The sequence below is a fragment of the Marmota monax genome, unplaced genomic scaffold (assembly GCF_021218885.2).
Source record: "Marmota monax isolate L192 unplaced genomic scaffold, Marmota_monax_Labrador192_F-V1.1 WCK01_AAM20220418_F8-fsc00006, whole genome shotgun sequence".
Lineage (NCBI taxonomy): Eukaryota > Metazoa > Chordata > Mammalia > Rodentia > Sciuridae > Marmota > Marmota monax.
Window position 1 is genome coordinate 22,800,957 of NW_026693712.1, and position 24,237 is coordinate 22,825,193.

General features: G+C 33.1%; 1 protein-coding gene across 2 annotated transcripts in view; it reads left to right on the forward strand.

Moving 5' to 3' along the window:
• The window catches only part of Tmem232 (transmembrane protein 232), a 245,196-nt gene that overhangs the window by 38,574 nt on the left and 182,385 nt on the right, over window positions 1-24,237 (forward strand). For both annotated transcript variants that reach the window (XM_046460395.2, XM_058584316.1), the window contains exons 5-9: window positions 10,344-10,455; window positions 11,755-11,860; window positions 14,521-14,678; window positions 18,609-18,708; window positions 21,445-21,608. In XM_046460395.2, coding sequence (XP_046316351.1) covers window positions 10,344-10,455; window positions 11,755-11,860; window positions 14,521-14,678; window positions 18,609-18,708; window positions 21,445-21,608 — 640 coding nt within the window. The remainder of the gene's footprint in view (window positions 1-10,343; window positions 10,456-11,754; window positions 11,861-14,520; window positions 14,679-18,608; window positions 18,709-21,444; window positions 21,609-24,237) is intronic.

A 24,237-nucleotide genomic window follows, 5' to 3' on the forward strand; every position in this document is an offset into this window, starting at 1 on the left:
TTTTTTCATATTTTGTTTGCCATTTGTATTTCTTCTTTTGAGAAATGTTTCTTTAGATTTTTTTGTGCATTTTACTTAGTAGGTTTTTAGTCTTTTCTTTTAGCTTTTTTTTTGAGTTATTTATATTTTAGCTATTAATCCTCTATTGGAAGAGTAGCTGGCAAAGGTTTTCACCCATTCTTTAGACTCTCTCTTCGTCTTTGTTTCCTTTGTTGTGCAAATGTTTTTTAAATTTCATGCTATCCCACTTGTGAATTCCTGAGTTTATTTCATGATCTTAAGTATCTTGTTAAGGAAGTTGGTGCTGGTTGCTAATGTGTTGGAGTGTCACTTCTATGGTTTCTTCTAGCAATTTCATTGTTTATGATCTAAATTGATCAATAAGGTCTTTGATCCTCATTGAGTTGATTTTATGGAGAGTGAGAGGTAGGATTCTACTTTCATTTTTCTACATATGGATAGATACTCTGTTTTCTCAGAACAATTTGTTTAAAAAGTTCCCTTTTCACCAATGTATGCCTTTTGCACCTTTGTCAGAATCAGATGACTGTGGATGTATGGGTTTGTCTCTTTATCTTCTAATCTATTCCAGAGATAAAATTTTTGAAGGTCTTTTCCTAAGCAAAAGAATGTAGACAAAGTTTGGTTTCTTTGGTAATTAAATATATTAATTTGAGGTCCTGTTACCCATGCAACGAATTAATGCTCTTTGGGATTGATAATTACATTCTATAAGAGATGACATTAAACTTAGAAGTTTAGTTGTTTTTGAATAGTCTTCATAGGAACAATCTCGATAGGATCATTCACTATTAACCAAATGCAAAGTAGAATATTTTCAAATATAAGAGTAAACATTTAAAAAAGGAATTATATTTTTATACTTGTAAATATTTTCAGCCTCCAGTTTTTTTCTTGATTGCTTTCAAGAGTTTTTCCTCCCTTATTTTTTTAGAATTTCCTTTACTGGAGCAATAAAGTTGAAGCACTTGCATTGTCAAGGCATGAGACAGTATTCCATTTTCTAAGACTGAATCATAAATTTAAAATCTAAAAGAATTACGAGGACTTAATAAAAGACTATATCAAATCATATATATTTTTGAAGTTAATATGAGGCCTATATTTCTAATTTTATACCATAAAGTCTATTAAATATCCACAATATGAGGATTCTATAATCAATCACACAGATATCAGGGATGACAGAAGATATTTCCAATTCCTTACTTAAAGAGTGCAGGTCCAAAATCACTGAGTCAGGAACGATAATTTTAAGGGAGGAATTTATATGATAAATTTCTGTGCATGCCTATATCATCTACTCCTTAATTATACCTTTCAGATTAATAATTCTTTGATATCTTCTTATTCTTTGAAATAATAATAACATTATTATTTATTAATAAATAATAAATATTATTATTATTACTACTACTACCAGGAATTGAACCCAGGGATGCTTAACCACTGAGCAGCATTCCAAGCCCTTTTTATATTTAATTTTGAGACAAAATCTCACTAAATTGTTTAGGGCCTCCTTAATTTGCTGATGCTGGCTTTGAACTTGTGATATTCCTGCCTCATCTTCCAGAGTTGCAGGGATTACAAGTGTGTGCCACCACACCCAGATGGAATTTTTAATTGCATGAAACAGGCCCACAAGCAAAATAAAAATTAATCCAAGGATATAAGGAAAAATGAGAGTAAAAAGTATAGCCAGGTCTTCTTCTTTCATTCTGTACTCACTATGAACACCTGCTGGAGATAAAATGATCAAATTGGTGAATAGCATATGACTATAAACTCCTAAAGGTTGAGGGCTCTGAGTATATTATCATTTGTTGGGGACTTTGGTCAACAAGCTATGATATAAATCATACTTCTGAGATTTGGAGTAATTCTCAGTACAATCTCTCAGCAAAAGCTATCCCTTGACCTTTTAGTTTCAACACCAACTAACTGCAGTATCAGACAATTATTTAAAATTCATGGAGAGAGGATTAGATTGGAGCAACTTGAGTCAGATCCCCATTGTGATCCAATCAGCAATGGCCAGGAGGTCAGAATCAGATAGTTCTAATATAGGCCTCAGACATACTAGCTTAACAGGTAATTTTGACTATCAGACAATTTTCAGAGAAACAATTCACATACCAAATTGTACCTATATTTGAATTTAATACTTTACTGAATATCCTATTGTATTTGCTATTTCTTTTTTCCCTCTTGTCTTATAACTCTAGGGTTTTTCCAAAGATCTCTTTCTGGCTGTTTATCTCTGAATACCCTTCCTCTTGAAGTTTCATGGCTTTGACTATCACTGATATATAATTTAAAGCTTTATCTCCTGATCTTATCTACTTCTTCATAGCTGCCTCCATTTGGGTTGAAGAATCTCCACTTGGATACCTCACATGTAAACCATACTTTAATATCTGGAATGGCACAGGTTGTCTGCCCAGATTTTCCCATTGTATTATCTTGACATCAATCATGTAGGCTAAAAACCTTAAGCCTATGTGTTTATTCACCCTCACAGTTTCTTTTCTCATATTCCATTAGTCATCAAGTCCTATTGATTTAACTTGATCAATTTTAGCTTTATTTATCTTGGATTTTACCTAAACCCTGGCTGTTGGTGGTTCTGTACCCAAAGAAGCAGAGAAAGAATTTTGAAAGAATGACTACTATTTCATCACACTCTAGTTCCTGTCTATACCTTAAAGAACAGTATCAGCACCATTTCTGCAAAAAAGCTTTTCTTCCAAATATAACCCAAAATACTAATGCTTATAGTTAATAGTTATCTAGCACTGAATATATGCCAGGAACTCAGATGTGTGGTCTGTGTTATTGCTTTTCAAAATTCTATGAGATCTTGTCCCTATTTCTTCACATGGGAAATTATAGCCCACATGGATTAAGTGATTCAGCAAAGAGTATAGGACTAGGAGATGTTGGAATCATGATTTCTGCTCTTGAATTCATGCAGGATTTTCTTTCAATTATTTACCATATCTTTTTTATGTTATATACTTTGTGGTGTATCTGGCTTCACTCTGAAAGTATGAGCCTCTTGAGGCGAGGCCTGATTCCTCTTCTAGCCCTTATTGTATCTAGCAAAATATCTTTATGAAATATTTATTGATAAAATAAATTGCATCCAATATAAATCATTAGTTTGAATTAGGTATCCATGCAATCAGGAGACTTTAGTATGGTCTCTTTATATGTGAAAATTAAAATGATTATCCTATTCAGTGCCTATTCCTCAAGAATGTTTTTCCACACTTGGAGTAGATTGTGTTTATTTTTTTGTGAAATCCTTTGATATTTTGAAGAAATTGGACTCTATGAAGCTAAAGTACATTTTCTTTGCAAATGCCTATATTTATTTTTTAAAATTTCTTTCTGCTTCTTATCATGAATTTTATACATCATTAAATAAGGGTCAATTCATATAACAACCTCTATTTGTGATGGGAAGGAAATTGTTAAAAATAGCTATATTTATTTCCCATTAAATATTTATTAACATGAGCTGTGGGAGACCAATTAAGGCACTCAATATCTGTACAGAAAGTGGAAAATAATTAGCTTTCCATATTTTCAATGATGCATTACAGACCACAATCCATACTGAAAAATAATTGACAAAACTAAAATTATTCATAAAATGTATTCTAAGCATATAAATTGAATTAGATATTATTTTCATTCCAAGACTTTATTTTGCTTTGGAAATAAATGCATAAATACATTTGCTCAGAGCCTATGAAGAAGCTGAGATAAAATGTCTAATTTCAGAAAATATATTTTTAATTCATATTTTAGAATATTTTGGAATATTGTGTGCAGATGTGTTTCTGGGGGTGCCTGTGTTTGGTAGTGGGTGAAATCTGCTTAAACCATTATATTTAATAGTTTTAAAATTAACTATTATTTTATTATCAATGTGTATGCACTGCATATTCTTATACTTTAAATCATTTTGAGTTATCTTAGAAAAGGAACTAAAAGCAAATTTTGAGTCAGATAGCTTATTTTAAATATTGCTTTGTTTATTTTGAAAGATATGACCTTAAGCGGGACTCTTAACCTGTATATATAAGGCAAACACCAGATGTTTACTAAGCAAATTGTATATAAAACAATAAAGAGAAACTTAAGAAACTCACAGGAAGGAATTTTAGACAGCTACATTAATATTAAATTATGTGGCATATTTTTGCAGATTTTAAAGTGAGGTTTGAAATGAGTTCTTGGACCTTTGTAATTATGTAATTTTAGCACAACATCTTCATCTTCACTGTCACAGTCCGGTGTCTTTACCAAGTCTAATTCCTGTCATTCTGCAATGGCCTCCTACTGGTGTCCCATTTCTGCCCTCACCCATGAGTTCTCTGAACAGCAGCCTCAGTGATCTTTTAAGACTGTAAATGAAATAATGTCATGCTCTAATTTAAACTCTTTAGTACCTTCCCATTGCAACTAGAGTCAAATCCCAACCACATCCTGTGGTCTGAGTACCTTGTGAGGTCTAGTACCTGGCCACCTTCCTGGTGTCTCTGCCTCTTGCTCCTTGTCTCTTTCTCATCTCCCTCAAAATGTTCCCTGAATGCCTCAATAAATTAGTCCCTTCCTCTCCTACTGTCTTCCATGCCATTCGGGTTAGATCTTCACAGCACCTATCACTCTGCGAAATCATATTTTTCATTTATTTGTGTTCCTATTTATTGGATATTTATTCTCTCTCACTAGAATGTAAGATCCAAGGGGCAAGTGACTGCACATCAGGATTTTATTCACTCTGTTTATGCCTAGAAGAGTGCTTGACTCATAATAGGTACGCAATTTATGTGAATCAAAAAATCAGTGCATGTATTGTTCTATCTTAATGATGTTTTTTAAATCATGTTCCATTCCTTTTCTGTCTATATTTCTTCTTATAAAATACATGTTATTATTTTGAGCAGTTACAGATAAATAATAAGATACTACAGAGAGTTCTCATGAACCCTGTATCTAGATTCTCCTATTGTTAACATCTTACATTACTAGTATAGTACATTTGTCACTATGCTGAGCCACATTGAAATGTGCTTATTAACCATATCTTAAGTCCATATTTTATTCAGATTTTCATGGTTTCTATTCAATGTCATTTTTCTGTTCCGGGATCCTATACAAGATACCAAATTAGAATTAGCTCAGTGTTGTCTCTAGCTCTTCTAGGCTGTGACAGTTTCTCAGCCTTTCTTTGCTTTTAAAGACCTTGGTAGTTTTGAAGAGAACTGGTCATTTTGTAGAATTTTTTCTATTGAAATTGATCTGATGTCCTTATGGTTATATTGGGATTATGAGCTTTTTGTGAGACAGACCACTGAGATTAAATGCCATTCTCATATTACATCAAAGCAACAGGCTATCAACACGATTTATCACTGCTGATGTTGACTTTGATCATCAAGCTCAAGCAATGTTTGTCACATTTCTCTACTGTAAAGTTACTCCTTTCCTCCCTTTTCCTCCCTTTGAAATAAAGTCACTACAAGATGCCCATTTAATTATTTAATCCCTACTTCTCAATATTTACAACAATAAATTCCAAATAGGTTAAAATATAAGTATAAAATATTTTGAGAAGAAAACTTAGGTGTCTACTTCTATATTATTTGGATAAGGGAGATAATCAAAATAAGAAATCCCAGATATTACAAAGGAAAATATAGTCATATATAAATATAAAATTTTAATTTATGCTTTAAGTTACTATGACAATGAAAAAGATAAGTGCTACAATGAGATAAAAATTTCTTGCAGCATGGGCTGGGGTTATAGTTCAGTGGTAGAGCACTTGTCTCACATGTGTGAGGCACTAATATTTATCCTCAGCACCACATAAAAATAAACAAATAAAGATATTGTGTCCATCTACAACTAAAAAAATTGAAAATACTTGCAACATATGTTTGCAAAATTTTAATGATAATTGTATCAGTTATCATTAACCAAATATTTAGCTCGTGTCATACACTTTCTAAGTACAATACTTATATTACTTCACTTTTGGAACAACTCATGAACTGTGTATATTTGCTTTTCCATCTTACAGGCAAAGAATTTAAAGCACAGTTATGTTAAATAAACTACGTGCAGTTAAAGATCTAATAAAGGACAAAGGCAATCTGGATCTTGGAGCTGTGCACATAACCTCTAAACAATATTGCCTAAAAGTGCTAGACAAAGAAAAAAGCCTATTAAGAAAAAAATGAGTACAAAAATGTAACGAAAAAATCCATATATGATCATCATGATCCAATAAAAGTGAATAAAAAATGAACAAAATATATAAGCATTCATGCCACAGAATAGAAAATGTAATAATGAATTTATGAGCATTCATACAGGAAAAGATGCTAAGGAATGCTAGTACTTACTGCAATACAAACCACACAAGGAAATACTATTTTCATCAATCAAGCTGGCAATAATTAAAACAATTGATATCATATTGTTCCAGTGATAACATAAAATAATAGGATTTTCCATGCTTTAAAAAGATGAATATGAATGATTAGGATATTTTTGGAAAGTATTTTTTAAAAATCTGTTATAATAAAATGTATACATGATTTTGGATCTTGTCATTTGTTTTTTTAAATGTTTTTGCTTTGAAATGCTAGCACATATAAAGACTTTTCTAATCTCTTTTTTCCTTACAGTTTTATGCTTCATATAAATATAATATTATAGTGTATATCCTTTTGTGTCCGGATTAGCAATATATCTGTGAGTGCCCATATTGTGTATGTAGCTACAGTTTATTTTCATTTTGATAATGTGGTATATCAAACCAATTGATTTTTGTATGTTTATGCGTACTTGTAACCCTCAGATAAATTCTTTTTAGCCATGGTTTGTGATACATTTTAAATGTGTCATTGAATTTGATTTGCTAGTATTTTATTGAGCATATTTAGCATTTGTGTTTATCACAGATAATGACCTATATATAGTTTCATTTTCTTGTAGTGTCTTTGTAATTTTGGTACCACATTGATTATGTCCTTGTATAAGGAGTCTGAAAGCATTTCTTTTACTATTTTTTAAAGGAATTTAATAAGAGAGTTGATTTTTTTTGGGGGGAGGTCCAGGGTTTTGAAAAATCTTTTAAGGGGGCTTAACCACTGAGCCACATCCCCAGCCCTTTTTATTTCAAGACAGGGTCTTGCTAAGTTGCTTAAAGCATTGCTAAATTGCTGAGCCTGGCTTTGAACTTGCAATCCTCCTGCCTCAGCCTCCCAAGTCACTGGGATTACAGGAGAGAAGCACTGTGCCTTGCAAGAGGCTTGATATTAATTCATCTTTGAATGTTTGAATTTACTCACGAGGACATTTGGTCCTTGACTTTTTTTTCACTGGGAGGTTTTTGATTACTTATCTTATTTTTTGTTGTTTTGTTCAGCTTTTCTATTTATTCTTCATTCAATTTTTGTGCGTTATGTGCTTCTAGGAATTTGTCCATTTTTCTAAGTTATCTTATTTGTTGGTATATAGTTGTTTATAATAGGCTCTTATTCTTTGTATTTCAGAGACATCCATTGTTATATCTTCATATTTGAGTTCCCTCTTTTTTTTTTTGGTTAGTCTATCCAAGGGTTTGATGAATTTATTTTGTTTCTAAGAAACAATTCAATCTTGCTGATTATTCTCTTGTTTTTATATTCTCTTTTTGATCTATTACTACTTTAGTCTTTGTTATTTCCATTCTCTGTCAACTGAGATTATTTTTGTACTTTCTTAAAATTTAAAGTTTAGCGATTTATTTGATATCTTGTTTTCTTTTAATGTAGGCAGTCATTTCTATAAACTTTCCTATTTGTATTGCTTTTGCTGTATCCTGGAAGTTTGGGTTGAATATGCATATAGATGGTTTGTGTTTGTGAGCATTGACAAAGGTATATAAAGATACGGCATGACTATTATGCTGGGCTGTTTCTGATGGGTAGAATTGGAGGCATCAGTGTTGAGAAGCAGTCTGCTAACTTTTCATGCGTTATTAAATCTGTAGTTTCTTATAAGCAGCATTATTATGTTCATATTTTCAAAAACCAAATTTCTAATGAATTCATCAAAAATAAAATAGACAAAGGACTTACCTTCTTTAACTCTCCTGGCAATTTGTAAAAATTGGAAGATTAAAGCTATTTTGGACTCTTCATGTAGAGTAGGCCCATGTACATCAAAAATATGACATCTCAGATGACTACTGAGAAAGATTTTCAGTCAACCTCTACCATATCTAAGTAGATATCTCCAAAATTAAGAGTTAAATGGAGAATAGGAAATCAAGAATGGAATTACTTATTTCAAAATGTACAATTCTAGCTAGGCATGGTGGCACACATCTGTAATCCCAGTGGCTCAGGAGGCTGAAGCAGGAGGATCATGAATTCAAAGCCAGCCTCAGTAATGGCGAGGTGCTAAGCAACTCAGTGAGACCCTGTCTCTCAATGAAATACAAAATAGGGCTGGGGATGTGGGTCAGTGGTTGAGTACCCTGAGTTCAATACTGGGTACCAAAAAAAAAAAGCTCAATTCTAAGCAGACTTTGTGAACTCAAACACTTCTTCCTATATTATACTGTCTGCTCCAATAAGGTAGAGGTGTTTGTCTCTTTCACCACTGTATCCCTAATGCAAAGCTTAGTACCTGATACACAGGTAACAGTCAAAAAATGCTTACCAAATGAATGCCTGTTGTAGGATAGCAGTTAGAGTTTGTTATTCCATTACTTGTTCTTCTCTGGAATACTTGTATTCGGTCCCACTTTACAGAGTGTCTCATTATTATCCCCGTTCAGTCTGTGATCAAGTAGAACTGTTATTACTTTGGGGTATATCTGTCTTCCTAGTAGTACTGTGAGTTACTCAAGGGCAATCTCTGATTTTTATTCACTTTATTCTGTATCTATAGAATAATTAATTTATTAAAATCTGATTATAATGAGCTATACATAAATGTGTTTTGCTTTTTAATCTCCTAATAGCATGTCTCTGACAATTATTGACCATAGGAAAATACAATTCACTGACTACTAATTTCACTATTCTTTTAATGTCACATTTAATCTCATGCTCATGTTAAATTCTGTGTTACATCACTATAATCACTGTACTCACAATCCTCTTTTCATACAACCTCAAATTATTTGTGCCAATTCTTTTTGGAATACTCTTTTGAAATGTCTAGTCTCTACATTTTCCTCAGTAGGTCCTTTCATTCATAATACTTTAGATATTATATGTGTGCTGATGATTCAAATATTGATGTGTTTAATCTGAACCCTTCTCCTGACATTCAAGTTCATAGATATACCTGACTGCCTATTTTCTTATCTCTACTGGTATGACAAGAAGTCACTTCAAACACAGCATACCTAAATTCTGAACTTATTCTCTTACCTTACCCGAAATCTGCATCTCTACAATTTTTCTCATCTCAATAAGTAGCAATTCTGTCCCTCCAGTTTGCTCAGTCAAAATTCCTTTCTTTCCTTCATGCTTAATTTCTAGTTCATTGGCCAGACTAGTGGATAATGTCAAAATATGTCCTTTATTCAAACACTTTACTTACATTGCTCTTATTCTAATCAAAATCATCATTACTTCTTACCTAAGCACTTGTGTGGCTGCCCTGTCTTGATATTTCCACTTTCCCATACTCCAGTTCTCAGTTTAGCATTAGAATGATCCTGCTGAAACAGTTAAGTCATGCAACTCCTCTTGGCAAAACCCTGCAATAGCTTCCCCCTGCATACAAAACTAATATGGATGGCTACTTGGTACTTACTGGACCTTCATATTTCTTTTCTCTCTTGCTTACTTCAGTCTAGCACTGTTATTCTGATTTCACTTGCAAGAAGGAATAAAGATTTAGCTTAATTTGAATCAACAGATTAATGTAAGGTGATAAATCAGTCTTCAACATAATTGAAGTTGTGATGGATTTTATATATTAAGAAAGCATATGACAAAAAGACTTCTAGAAACTTTTTCAGAAACCTTTTCTGAGAGTCTATAAAGAAAGGTCTTTGATAATGGAAATTTCTTCCTCAATCAAAGAGCATGACAAAACCAGTCGAGGAGGGATTGCACATATACTTTTTAATTTTTCTGATTTGTGTGTGTGTGTGTGTGTGTGTGTATGTATGTATGTGTGTGAAACATTCTCATTGAAAAGGTACTTTTTCTAGAAACTTTGTATACTTATCCATTAGTAGATGATTAATTAAAATTTGAAAATAATAGCTAAAATAATTGATTTTTTTTGTTTAGGTTCTTATTTCCAATCAGTGCAAATTTCATTTTGAAATTCAATCAAACACAGGATCCAGCAGAGGAGAACAAATTGTTGGAACATGCTAGAAAAAAAATTCTCAGATGTAAGGTAATTGTAAACTTATTCCCTAATGTGTGAATTTTCTTTTCTAGTTGGGGAAATATTACATATTCTAGAATACTGACAGAAAAAAGAACACACATACAGCTTTCTTTAATTATAAATAGGCATAGATAAAATGTTAATGCAAATTAAAGATAAAAAGATTATAACCAAATAACTTAATGCCAAATGCCTTTCTGTGTGAAGTGTCCCCACAGATTAGTAGGTAATACAGCTGTTGATACCAGTTGAAGAACTCACAGCAAAACATCAAAGCCTGACAAACAATTATTGATTACAAAATCCCACTTAAAAAAAAAAGTTTAGCCAAGATACTGTGCCACACAAAAAAAGAGAGCCTTCTAAACCTTTATTATACACACACAAAGTACTCTGTTCTTTCTTTGTAATAAACCATTCTTCACCTCGATTGTGAAAAATACATTTTTAAAAAGTATGACATTAATTTTCAAATTTTCAAACAGATCAAAATAGAACAGAAAGTGAAATAAATTCTTACCTTCCCTTTCCTACATTAAATTCACTGTAAGTTTGACAGAGAAATGTCATTTTGTCATATGATATTACTTCACTGTGGAATAATTCATGAAATAAAAGCTGTACAAAACTGAGACATGTTAAGTCACTTTTTTGGTGGTGATTGCTGTTTTCCATTTTGTGGTTATTTATTTGAAACATATTTTATATATTTGAATTTTTTGGAAAAAATACATTTAAAACATTTGATTACAAAAGCATATACTTCTAACAAATGTGCATGCAGACAGGTGCCAGGAGCTACCTTTTTCAGAAAGTTTTTTTTCCAGTTGACCAACTGCTCCCTGAGGCAGCCTCAGGAGTGGCCAGGATAATAAGGGAGGTGGGGTAATCTATGTCACTTCCCTCCTTTTCATTAGCATGGATCCATCAACATTGTAGTAGCCAGAGTTTTCCAGCAAAGCAGCATCAAACTTGTTTTTTTAATATGTTTTCTTATAAGACGAGATGCATTCTCTTGGGAAAATGAGGTAGAAGTAAACCCTCGAAAGCAAAATGACAATTGTTTTAGCAAATGATGAATAATATTTCTCAGAATATTAATAATCTCTACTTGCCACACTGATACAATTTGCAAAAAAAAAAGTCAAAAACACAAATAATTAAAGCAAAACTATAAAGTTGTATACAACTCTGGCACATAACACTAGCATGATAGAAGGACTTTCAGAAAATAATTAAGAAATAATAAAAATAAACAAATAAATTTGAAGATTTTGGTTGCTTTTTTCATGCTTTCAATAACAGAGAAAATTGGGTCTCAAAACCTTGGGTTCCGGGAAGCATGTTCATCTTCCTGCTGCATGGGTTGAAGTAATATATCTGTCTCAGTGCAAAGGAGAAATCCAAGAAGGTATGTGCTCTATCTAAGCTCTTTTGAACAATCCACTTTTTTTTTTTTTTGTAGATTAGCAGTTAATACATAATTTGAGACCTTTTGATTTTTGGAAATTTTGCAGAAGTCAAGAAAAAGTTTCCATTCTCCATCAAAATATCTCATAATGTTTAATTATAAAAGTTCTTTTTGTAATTTTGAATCCATAAGTTTTATTGTTCAACTTTTTAATTACAAAATTGTTTTAAATCTTTAGTTCTTTTCTAAAATCAATAACTGATCAAAAAGTAATATAAAGTGTCACTTGGTGATTTCGAATTACATTATTTATTATATGTTAAAATAACTTGTTTCTGTATTTTGTAATCCTTACCATAAAATATTAGTCTAATGGTCTTCGTGTTTTTCTTATATTAAACAGCAAGTTGTATTCATTGCTTTTTCATTTATCTTTTCTCATTTATATGTCTTCTTTCAAATGCCCTCTAACCAATCTGGAAAAGAAATTTAATAACATTATTTTTGAGAGGCTGAAATTCCTTTTATTGTTATCCTCAATGTTATTTGTATGCCTTTTAAAATGAGTTTTAGAATGTTAACTACATAAGGTCAGAGGCTATTTCCCCATGTAAATTGGGATTTGTCATGGTGCCTGGAAGCTTCAAGCAACAGGAAGAGGCAAAATTATTTTGTATTTAACTTGCCTTTAATGACTCTTCACTGTGGACACTGCCAGTCCACAGATTAACCTCTATTAAAATGTTTAAATGATATTGAGGAAAGCACTTTTGGTGTACCATCAACCAGCCGCCACTTGCTCTTCATTCAGTTGAACTTCGGTTTTGTTCAGGCATCCTGTAGTCCTGTGATTCTGCCCTTTGCCCTGACTCAGGGAGGGAATGGTGGCTGGTCTAAGTTAATTATAGCAATTCTTATTAATTTGCTAGTGATTAGATTATGAGTAGTGACATTATCTGGTCCAGCCCGAAGGAATGTAAACACAGGTGTATTAGTAGTATTTGTTTTTGAACATACAAGAATATTTTGGAAATAATGCATCCTTTCTCTCCTCATATCCCTCCCCCCATTATTCCTGCCTGGTTAGCTTCATTAAGAACATGCTGTCTGGAGCATGTGTAGCCATCTCAGTTATGTACATCAGGGAACTAGGGGATGAAGAAATGTGCATACAGAGGGCAGCCATTAATAATTTCTGGAATCTTTCCAGTTCTGATCTTGTGAAATAAGACACAGCCTTAGTTTGCAGTTACTTTCTGTTGAATTGAATGCTACAAAACCAAAAGCATTTTTTTTCTTTTAATACTGGGATTGAACACAGGGGCACTTTATCACTAAGCAATATCCTTAATCCCTTTTTAAAATGCCCTATATATTTATTTATACAGGGTCTTGCTAAGTTACTGAGAATGGTTTCAAACTTGCAACACCCCTGCCTCATTCAACCTCCCAAGCCACTGGGATTACAGGCCTACGACACTGAGCATAGCCCCAATGCATTTTAATTCATTCAGATATTAAATTCTTGGCTGAGGGTGTAACTCAATGATAGAGCTCTTGCCTAGCATGTGTGATGCCCTGGGATCAATCCCTAGCACTGTGTGTAAACACATACACACATATCAGATATTAAATGATGCCCTAAATATTGCTTCTTTTCACCATCTCCACAACTAAAATAACTTCCTAGGAGTTGTCCAACCTATACTCTTTTCTGCTTCTTATCTGTAGTCTACTTTCAACTTAGTAGTGACCATGTGTAATACTTTTTAATTTTCAATGGCTTCTGATTTTATTTAAAATGAGTCCCAACTCTATATCATGACCTACAGAGGCTCTACGGGATCTGACTGCTAGATGCTTGCTATGTATGCATTATGCTCTAGTCACACTGGCTTCCTTCCTATCTCTTGAACATGTTAAAGAGTTTTTCCTTTCTCAAGTCCCTGAATTTGCTGTTCTTCCTTGGATAATTTACACCAAACCCTTCTAATGACCTTGAGTTCCTATTTTTCTATAGGCACTTAGCCCTACTTTCCTCCTCCTTCAGCATGAGTAGCCTTGTTTCTTCTGCTTCAGTTTTCCAGTCTTTTGTTCTTCTCTTTTATAGCATTTATCTTCAGGACTCCTTTTCATCAATAATTTTGTCTTATTTCTCCACCATTCCATATGTGACCTGTTGATCAATATAAACATGTTGGCTGTAATAGCTGGGGCTCCTTGAGCATTTCTTTATTTCTCTCTCCCTCCCTCCCTCCCTCCCTCCCTCTCAATCTCTGTGTGTGTCTCCCAATATGCTATATCATCATTTGAGTCCAGCTTCATGACTTGGACCTCCTACATGGCAGCTTAGGGTTCCAAAGCTAGTATCTTGAGATAGATAGACAGAAATCCAGGTGGAAACTATATTGTCTTTTCTGATTCAGCCTTGGAAATCACTGGGTGTCACTTTTGTGGGTTCTATTGGTTGAAGCATTCACAGGGCCTGCTTGAGGGAAGGGAACATTCACCTCTTGATGGGAAGGTGGCAAAGAATTTGAAAATGTGTTTAAAACCAGAATTGGAGGAGCAAATAGTTAATTGCAAGAATTAATTGTAGCATGTAGAAAAATAGGATGATTTTTAAATGACAAAGTTTCTACTTTTTTTAAACATTTCAGAAGCTTTAAATATGCTTCATGCTTCCCTGGACCATGCTTCCTTTGATTGCGATCATCTGCCTGCCTTGTTTTTTCTTGCGGAATCAGTTTTACACAGATTTTGTTGTGATGCATTTGTGAAGGTATTTTTATATTCAGTTGAAATAAAACTGGCAAAGGTACGTTTTAAAAAATTTTTTTAAATACTTTTAATTGCTATATGCACTACATGTATCCAAATGACATCTGTTTTAGAATCAAAACAAGACATTTACTTTTATTATGGAACATCTCCAGTTTGGTAATTTTAATCTTACCATAAATGTGAATAGTACATTATTGTTTTATATCTAAGTGCAAAGGGTTTGAGAAAATAAAATTTCACTAGCTATGTTAGAAAACATTTAATTAAAAATCAGGATAGTTACTGTTTTTTGAATACATATAGATTTTTTTCTCCATTTAATGCATCTTTTAATGAATTTTTTTCTTCCTTTGCCATTTAAAAGTGCTGACATCTAACCTTAGTTTCTCAGCCTGAAAGATGAGTGGTCCTCTCAGTACTCTATGCCATTTTAGAAATGTAAAGTGAGAAACCATCTTCACATAGGTCATGTTTTATATGGTCCTGGAAGTCATATGGTTTCACTCCCTGTAATCATCCTGGTTGACTGTCACAAAATTTATTATTAGTCAAATAAATTTAGATACATTAATTAATTTATTGAAAAGGAAGAAAAGAAAGGGTAGAAGGATTTCTTTAACATGACATGTAGCATATATATGTGTATATATACGAAACAAGTAAAATTGACTATGCAAGGATCTATTATTCTTACTCAGTTTTGATTATCAATTGTTAGAAACCAAGCATGAGAGAATATTCATGAATCAGTCCATCAATAATACATTCTGTGGAGGTTTTAGTTCTTATAAACTTAGCCTAACTGCTTTTCTACATGTATGGGAGTAAAAGTCTTAGAGAGACCACACAAGAACAGATGAAGAGAGGAGATAAAAGAAATTAAATGTGCAAAGAACTGAGGCTTTGCACAGAAAGTTGGAAAAAAAGAATTAAGATGTTACCAAGAGCTGCCTTAGAATGGTGAGGTTATAATTTGGGATCTATATATTTGCATTTATAATAGAAAATATAGAAATATATATGTAGAAATATTAATATGAAATACAGAAAACAAACACAAGCTTATTTATAATGGAAAAATTAAATGCAGTGAAATAAAAGATAGAATGGAATGGAAAAACACTAAGCAAGTCTGGCTTATCTCTCCTTTCCTTCTTATGTTTTTTAGAGACCTTTCTCCATTTCTTGATTTTGTATTTCTTCTAGAAACAAAAATCACTACAAAGTACAGTTTCTTCCACTGAATGTATTGCTTGTACATCATGCACACTATGTCATTTTAATTTTTAAATTTTCCTGCATCTTCTTATCTTGAGGTTAGACAATTCACATAGGTTCTTATAGCAGCTGCAAAGGAGTAGCACTTACCTCTGAGCTTTGCGCACTGATAAGTACCTTAGATATGTTTGCCATATTACCTTATGTTATCTCACAATTATCCTAAGAGTTGTGTGCTAGCATTATCAACCATTTCACAGATGAGAAAATTGTAGCACAGAAAGCTTACTGACTTAGCCAATGACTCAGCAAAAAGGGTTTAGAGTCTAGTGGAGTCTCAGCCATGATGCTACATGTGTACCTGGATCTCAGGTGTACTCATTTTAAAGCTTACTCTTTATTCTTTTAGCCAGTTTAAACTAGTTAGTGGAAGCAAGCATGACCTACATACACTGTAGAATTTCATTATGTAAATCATTGGAAAACTTTCTTTTGCTCTTTTCTTTTTAACCGAAGGCTTAGTGGAAAGGTATTCCCATAGAGGCACCACACACCTCCATCTGCACCATTTTACTCCTCCTTTGACGAAGTAACTCAGGTTCGGATAAAGCCAGAAATACATGATTCCCTAATATTGTTTCATTTAAGATTTTTTAAATGTATTCTTTCCTCTCCATCTACTTCTAAATGTAGAATCTTCTTAATTATTGAAGTCTGCTTATGGAAATGTAGAGAATAATATATAAACAACAGCAGTTTAATAGATTTGGATATAAACATAGGTAGCACTTCTTAAATTTCTATGGAAGATCATGAAACATAACCAACTATGAAAATATAACACATAATAAATATTGTCTAGCATTTCCATTTCAAAGTCAGCCAAAAGGGTAGAGAAGTGAAAAGAACGAAGAAGAGAGAAAGAAGTAAATGAAAATGAAAGGAAAGATAGGAAGACAGAGAAAGGAATAGAGAAGCAAGAATTCAGCCTAGGAGGCATGCTTGAATCCTCTAGTTACAGATAGAACATGTACAAAAATGACACACAGAGAATGACACAAAGAAAGTCCCAGGAATCCTGAGAGATGCGGAAAGGGAGAGTTTTCCATTAAATCTGGTCTTCAGAATATTATAGGTAAAAGCTTTTAAAACCATGTTTCCAAGCATAGTTACAACTAGGGATAACATCTGGTCCAGGTGAAATTCAAAACCAAATTGGAGGGTAATACAGTATTTTCCATTTGTGCCATATTGAATTTTTTAGCATCAATTAATATTCCTTTCAATATTTATATATATATTCATTTGAAAAATCCTCAATAATCCTCTTTCTGAATAGCTTTTTCATGCTTTGCCTGTAACTGTAGAAGTTGCTGCCTGTAATGCTCTCATGTAGACTACTGCAATATTCTTTTACATGGTCTGTTGACCTTCATGTCCTTCTCATTTAACTTCAATCTCTCAGAGAAACACAGTGCAATATAACAAAGTGGTCTAGATGAAGAGACTCCCTGAGCATGCCTTAGAAACATTTTGTTTTATTTTATAAGTCTATAAATAGTAGATGTTCATAATTTATAGAAACATTTCTTAATATTGATGGTTCATCCTGAAAATGTATTTTTAATGATAGAGGCTTATGATTAAAAAACAATTGAATTCCCAGCTGTAAGTGAAATTTTATGGTTTATGGAGTAGTACACACAATTGTGGGTTGAAAGTCCTGAAATGCCACTGATTTGCTTAAGAGTATTAGGTGAAGTACTGAGATGTGGTTAAATTAAACGATTTTATTTTATTTTAACATGTATATCTGATAATACCTTATGTTACTGTTAAGAAAATTTGAGATATTTTTTCTCCCTCTCTCTCTCTCTCTCTTTCTCTCTCTCTCTCTCTCTCTCACACACACACACACACACACACACACACACACACTCACACGCACAATAGTGACAACTATTGCTATTTATTTCTTCTCCAAGATTTAGTTACTTATATTTTATTTATTTTTTTATAGTTTTTGTGTTTCTTTTCCTAATTTTATGTGAAATTGTATTTATTATGCATTTTTTGCAGATGTGCCATTTTCTATAGTCTATGTAAAATAAACTATTTTTTTATCTACATGTGTATTTTAAATGTCACAGAAATGAGGTTTTGCAGTGCTTACTTAGTAATGACATTATGAGGTTTTTTTTTTTTTAATGAGAGAATAGGGAACTTGGTGAACCATATTATGTACATGCAGAATATTTATCAACACTGACTTAAATGGTGTTTTTCAAACTCTTTTCATTAGGACTCATAAGAAGAAATATACTTTGCATTGTGACCAAGCATGCATAAAATATACACTCACTTACATACTTTAAAAAAAGGAATTCTGCAATACTTCATGATGTTTTCTCTTTATTTTTATTTTAAAAAATACCCTCACAGTTGATATCACGACTCACTTCAGGAGCATGACCAGCAATTTGAAAAATGCTGTTGTAAAGGATATGGAACAAAATAGTATTCAGTATTGGTTATATGAAATGTAGAGATGATTTATAAAAGTTTTGTGGCTGAACTAGCATTTCAATCTTGATGTAAATGTTTTAAAATTATTTAAAATACATAATATCAACAGTTTGAAGTTGTTTTTATCAAAAGTCAACATAATAATGAAATGGTTTATTTTCTATATGGTTTTTAAACATTCACTAATGCAATACAAAAAAATGCTTTTATCTTTTGACAGATTGGCTATTTGATCTTCTTACGACTTTTTATATTTTTCCTGCATGGTCACCTAGAAAGTTTTAAACAACATTTACTTAGACTTCAACCATATTTATACGGTACAATATCTTTTATTTTAGACTTATAAATGTTTTATGTTACATTTTAAGAAGCTCCGACTGTCACTAAAAAAAGCACAAATTGTATTTTATTTTCATGAAAGATAATAGGTACAGTGTTAGCTTCTGAGACAGACTGAATTTGTTTGGCATTCACCCATCCTGCACTTACCATTTCTTTGTGGTGAGAACATTTAAAATCTATTCCCTTAGCAATTTTGAAACATACATTATTATTAACTGTAACCACACGCTGTGCAATAGATCACTAGGACTCATGCCTCCTGTCTAGCTGAAAAATTGTACTCCTTGACTAATATCTCCCCTTTCCCAGACACCCTTGTCCTCCCCTTCCCATCTCTGGTAACCACCATTGTGCTCTGCTTTGTGCTTTCACCTAAGTGGATGATGATGAGTTTTTCTTTTTTTGTACTGGAGATTGAAACCAGGGGTGCTTTACCACCAACCACAATTCCAGCTCTTTTTGGTGTATTATTTAGAGACAGGGTCTCACTGAGTTGCTTAGGACCTTGCTAAGTTGCTGAGGCTGGCTTTGAACTTGCAATCCTCCTGCCTCAGCCTTCCGAGCTGCTGGGATTACAGGCATGCACCACCAGGCCCAGAGGATGATGATGTTTTGACTTATTTTTCTCATCTCTAGCCCTGCCTACTAACTGGATTTCAAAAAAGTTAAACTCACATTTTAGTCAGGTAAGCCTACTGTATTGCTGGATTGGAGTAAGGAGAGAGTGAGTGGATTCAGAAGGCCAGTTCTGCGCATTGTACATAAACAGAATATTTCTTAGCACTATTCAAAACAATGATTTTCATACTGTTTTGATTAAGATCCATAGAAAGAAATATCCTTTGCATTGCAATGAGCACACACACAATGTACATTCACTTACATTCATAGAAAAAGGTGTTGCCATTGAAGAGAGGTTAAAGATGTGGACTATTATAATGGGAATGGTATATTGTTAAATAGTTTTTAAAATAGTTAGAGATAAAAGAGACTGGATTGGTGACCAATTAGAGCTAGGATATATGTAACAAAGTGGGGAATTCAGGAGAAAGTTGAAGTTTTACATATTGAATAAAAAGATCAAGATTTGGAGAAATATTGGGCACATTAAATTTGAAGGCCATGAGAGAAAGCTGAAACCTGGGAAATTTATTTTACAGTCATTTATTTGAATGTCCCTGAGATAACTTGAGGTGGGGGGACTAATTCTAGGAACTGAGTCTTGCAGAAGATAGACATTTAATGAATTATTGGAGTAACAGAGCCCACTAATAGAGAATTCAGGAAAGTAAAAGAGAGTAGTGACATCTAGATAGGAAAATTCAAGGAGATCAACATCATCAAGAGTTGCAGAAGTGTTAAAGAGCAGGAGCTCTGAAAAGCAGTGATGGGTTTCTGGAATCATAATATCAGTCACTGATCTTAGGGGCATTCCTCAGGGAGAGGTGAGAACAAAATTCAGACTGGAGGCAAATGCTGAGGGAACATTTAAGTACTAGACGAAATGGTGAACTATTTTTAAAGGTTCGAAATTGTGAACTATTTTTAAATGTTTATATTAATATAGAAATATGCCAGTAGTTTGGATGAAAAAAAATCACATCCAAAGAAGAGATATGATAAGGGATGGGGAGATTCAAGATAAAACAAAGGAGATAATATTTGATGGGAAAAGTTGTTAAGGAGAGAACAGAGGGAATGGAGTTTGCACCCTACAAGTCCAAATAAGATATGAAACCCAGAGGAAGCTGTAGACTGGTAGAGCATGAATTCTTGTCTGTCATACTGCTTGTTCTTATATCTTCAATATGATATAAATTGTAATTCCTTATAGTGTTTAGCATATGTACTTGTCAAATATTCAGCTGATAGTGGCAAATACATTTTTGAAAAAAAATACATGGATAAAACCTCATGTTCTTTTATTAGTTCAGTTATTGGAGGTATATCCCAAGAAAACCAGCACTTTCCTTTCATAAAGGGATAAATCCACCCCCCCACCTTTGCCCTCTTACCAAATACTGTTAGGTAGAGCCTTAGGCCACATCTCTAGTTTCAGCAACAGGCTGTGTCATTAACCTGAAACCATTAGCAGCTGCGGCCTATTTGTGTCATTGTCCAGTAGAAAGGGGCATCACTCATTTTTCCTCTGTGCAAATGGATTGAAAACCAAAGGTTGTCTAAATGTTTGTAGGAATAACAAACACAAGATGGTCCTGCTAAATTATCACATAGTTGTATGTTAAATGATATGATTATTGTCTATATTTGAAGGATGTACTTTAAGAATCAATAACAACATCTTGAAATGAAATCAGAGAATGTGGGGTTAGAAATGACATTAATTTGTTTCTAGAATTGCAACTTCAAAGTATCTATTATGAATAGAGTGTATATTATAACTTGATTTATTTTCAGCTAGAGGCAACCAAGCATTGTTGAGCAGTAACAATATTTAATTGGGCATTCAACCGTTATGTAATGTCGTTCTGAATTACATAAACTCCTATCTGAATTATTTATTTTGTAGTTTTTTTATTACACCACCAGGTGGCAGACATACTATTGTAAATCTTGATTACTAGGTAAATTTGCAACAGTTCCAGCACCTAAATACTCAATTTAATTATACTTTAACAGATAAAAAATGAATGAAGTACAATGAAAGATATTACTGAAGTATTTCTCACAAATGATTTTTCTTACAATAGCACTTTCTTTCTCTGAAGAGCCATATCACAAGTATCCAAGCATCTATTCAAATGTGCAATTCATCCTGAAAACATCAGAAATTATATGTAAAAGAGAACTTTCTGAATCAATTTTTATCCATGAGGAAAATGAGGAAGAATACAAGAACATAGATTCAGATGTGGTAGGTAATTTGACATGGTGGGCATATCTTGTATGATTTATATGATGATTGCCATGAATAATCATGCTTGTCAATTCAGCAGTCATTGCTGAAGATGAGTTCACTGCAGGGAGAGTGGGCATTGATGGGATGAACACCACATACACTAATTTCATGCAACCATATGCACATTTCATGGCAAAGAGACAATTGGATCAGTAGTAGGGCATCAATATGCACCAGTACTACTTTAAATGGAGTAATGCCATAATACCTCTTCCTTATAGGTTTCATTTTAGTTTTTAGCTAAAATTACAACATGATTTAGATTGATAAATTAAAATTGCAAGATACTATGTTTTTATTAAAGGGAAAATATGTAAAGGCAGATTATTCATGAGATATGTGTAATATTTTATGTGTCTGTAATTCATATAAGGTAACATTTAATATGCTCTCAAAATCAATGGAAAACTTTAAAAATATTTCAAATTAAGGAACTCAAATAATTCTTAAACCTCTCTTAATTATCTACTCAAATGTTAATGATCAACCTTAGAGAACACAATCTATCCTAATTATGTAATTCCTTGGTATGTACTAAACTATAATTATGTAAACACAAGTGCAATGTGCAATATAATTATACATACACCATTCAGACTGATATACTTCAAAGGACAAACTTCAGTCTCTGATGTAATAACGTCTTTATTTCCTTTCTTCACTTATCTTTCAAAAGAGATCAGTGAACACTTTGAAACCTTGATTCTTTCATTATTTTATTTTTTGATGCACAGTTATTATTTTATAGTTTATAAATAGAAAATTCATTTTTGAAAGTTTCTCAGAGAAGAAAAATGCTTTCAACATAATGAAGTTGAAACAATAGGAATTTGGGGGAAGATTCTGTTTGCCAACAGGTCTATTTCTATGTGACCCACAGCTTTCCATGCTTTCTGTGGGCCTTTTCTAAAATTAGCCATGAATTAAATATGCAAGAAAAGACATTTCACCACATCTATTTGAACTCTAAGTGTTTTCTTTTTGGTTCATTATAGATGAACCATTTATATATTTGCTAAATAGTTTGAACCTTCTAGTAATAATTACCAATGAACATGAATTGTATCATTTTAAAGGAAGAGATCTTGTTTGTAAGTTTAAAATGTTTTGATAATAAATACATAATGTAAGTCACTGAGCAACAGAAAGAATACTGATCATGAAAAGAAAAGACCTGCTCATCAACTGGCACTGGGATCTGGAGGAGATTCATTAAACTTTCCATATCTCCATTTGCTTAGCTGTAAAAGTCTTCATCATTACCATCTTGTCATATCTGCCCTAACTCTTCTACAGGTGTTATGGTTTGGATATGAGGTGACCCCTAAAATCTCACATGTGAGACAAGGCAAGAAGATTCAGAAAAGAAATGATTGGGTTGTTAGAGTCTTAACCCAATCAGTGAATTAATCCCCTGATAGGGATCAACTGAGTGGTAATTGAAGTGGTAGGGTGTGGCTGGAGGAAGTGGGACATGGCTTTGGGGTATATTTTTGTATCTGGCAAGTGGAGACCTCTCTCTGCTCTCTGATCATCATATGAGCTGCTTTCCTCCACCACACTCTTCTGCCTTGATGTCCTTGCCTTGCCTTGAGCCCTGAGGAATGGAGCCTATTGTCAGTGGACTGAGACTTCTGAAACCATATGCCTCCAAATAAATATTTCCTCTTTAAATTGTTCTGGTCAGTTCCTTTTTGTCATAGCAGCAAAAAAGCTGACTAAAACAACAGGGTTGTTGTGAGTTAAAAAAAAATGTGCCTTGTATATTAAATGCTACGTAAATGTAAGTAATGATCATTGAAAAATAGTTAGGCATTCATTTTAATATAGACAGTTAAGTGTAATAATTTCATCTAAGCATGAGGCTATATTGACTTAATGTAGTGATTTCAGTGTTTTTCCTTTATACAAATAAGATGCCATGAAATCTTAGCAACCTGAACGTTGGTTATGAAGCTGGTGCACACACAGAGCAAGCAAATGGGAGCAGAATCCTAAGGGGCAAAACTGTCAACATTGAGAGGAACCTATCTGCTTAGATGACACTTAGTCTCTTTCTGTGTCTTTTCCCACTTTGTAGAACAAAGGGCTTAAATTCAATTGCTCCTAAATTCTATTTCAGCTCTATCAATGTGATTCTCAGAGGGGATTATAACAGATTGTAGCCTATCAGGTTTATTGCCCTTTTTTTCCCTCCTTCAATTACTTCATAATATGAAGGCTATAAAGGACAGTGTAGCCACATTGCTATGAAATTGCTGATTCGGTAATCAGCACTGATTCAGAACTTGATTGCCATGCCTTAAAGTTTCCAGATTTCAGCCCAGTTCCTCCGGAATCACTTAATCTACACCAGCCTCCCCAGTTCAGTTGAGCATCTCCCGGTTCTATACCACCTTACTCAAACTGCTGGGAAGAGGAAGAGGAAAAAAGATAAAAGTTGGAATATAAAAGACATTTATAGTCATCCTTTATCCCTTCCTTATTAGTAGGACATTACAGTAGAGGATTTGTGAATTTATTCCTAGGAGACCTTATTCTCTGATAATATAAAAGGTCCATGGCAGCATCTTTTGGCCACTGT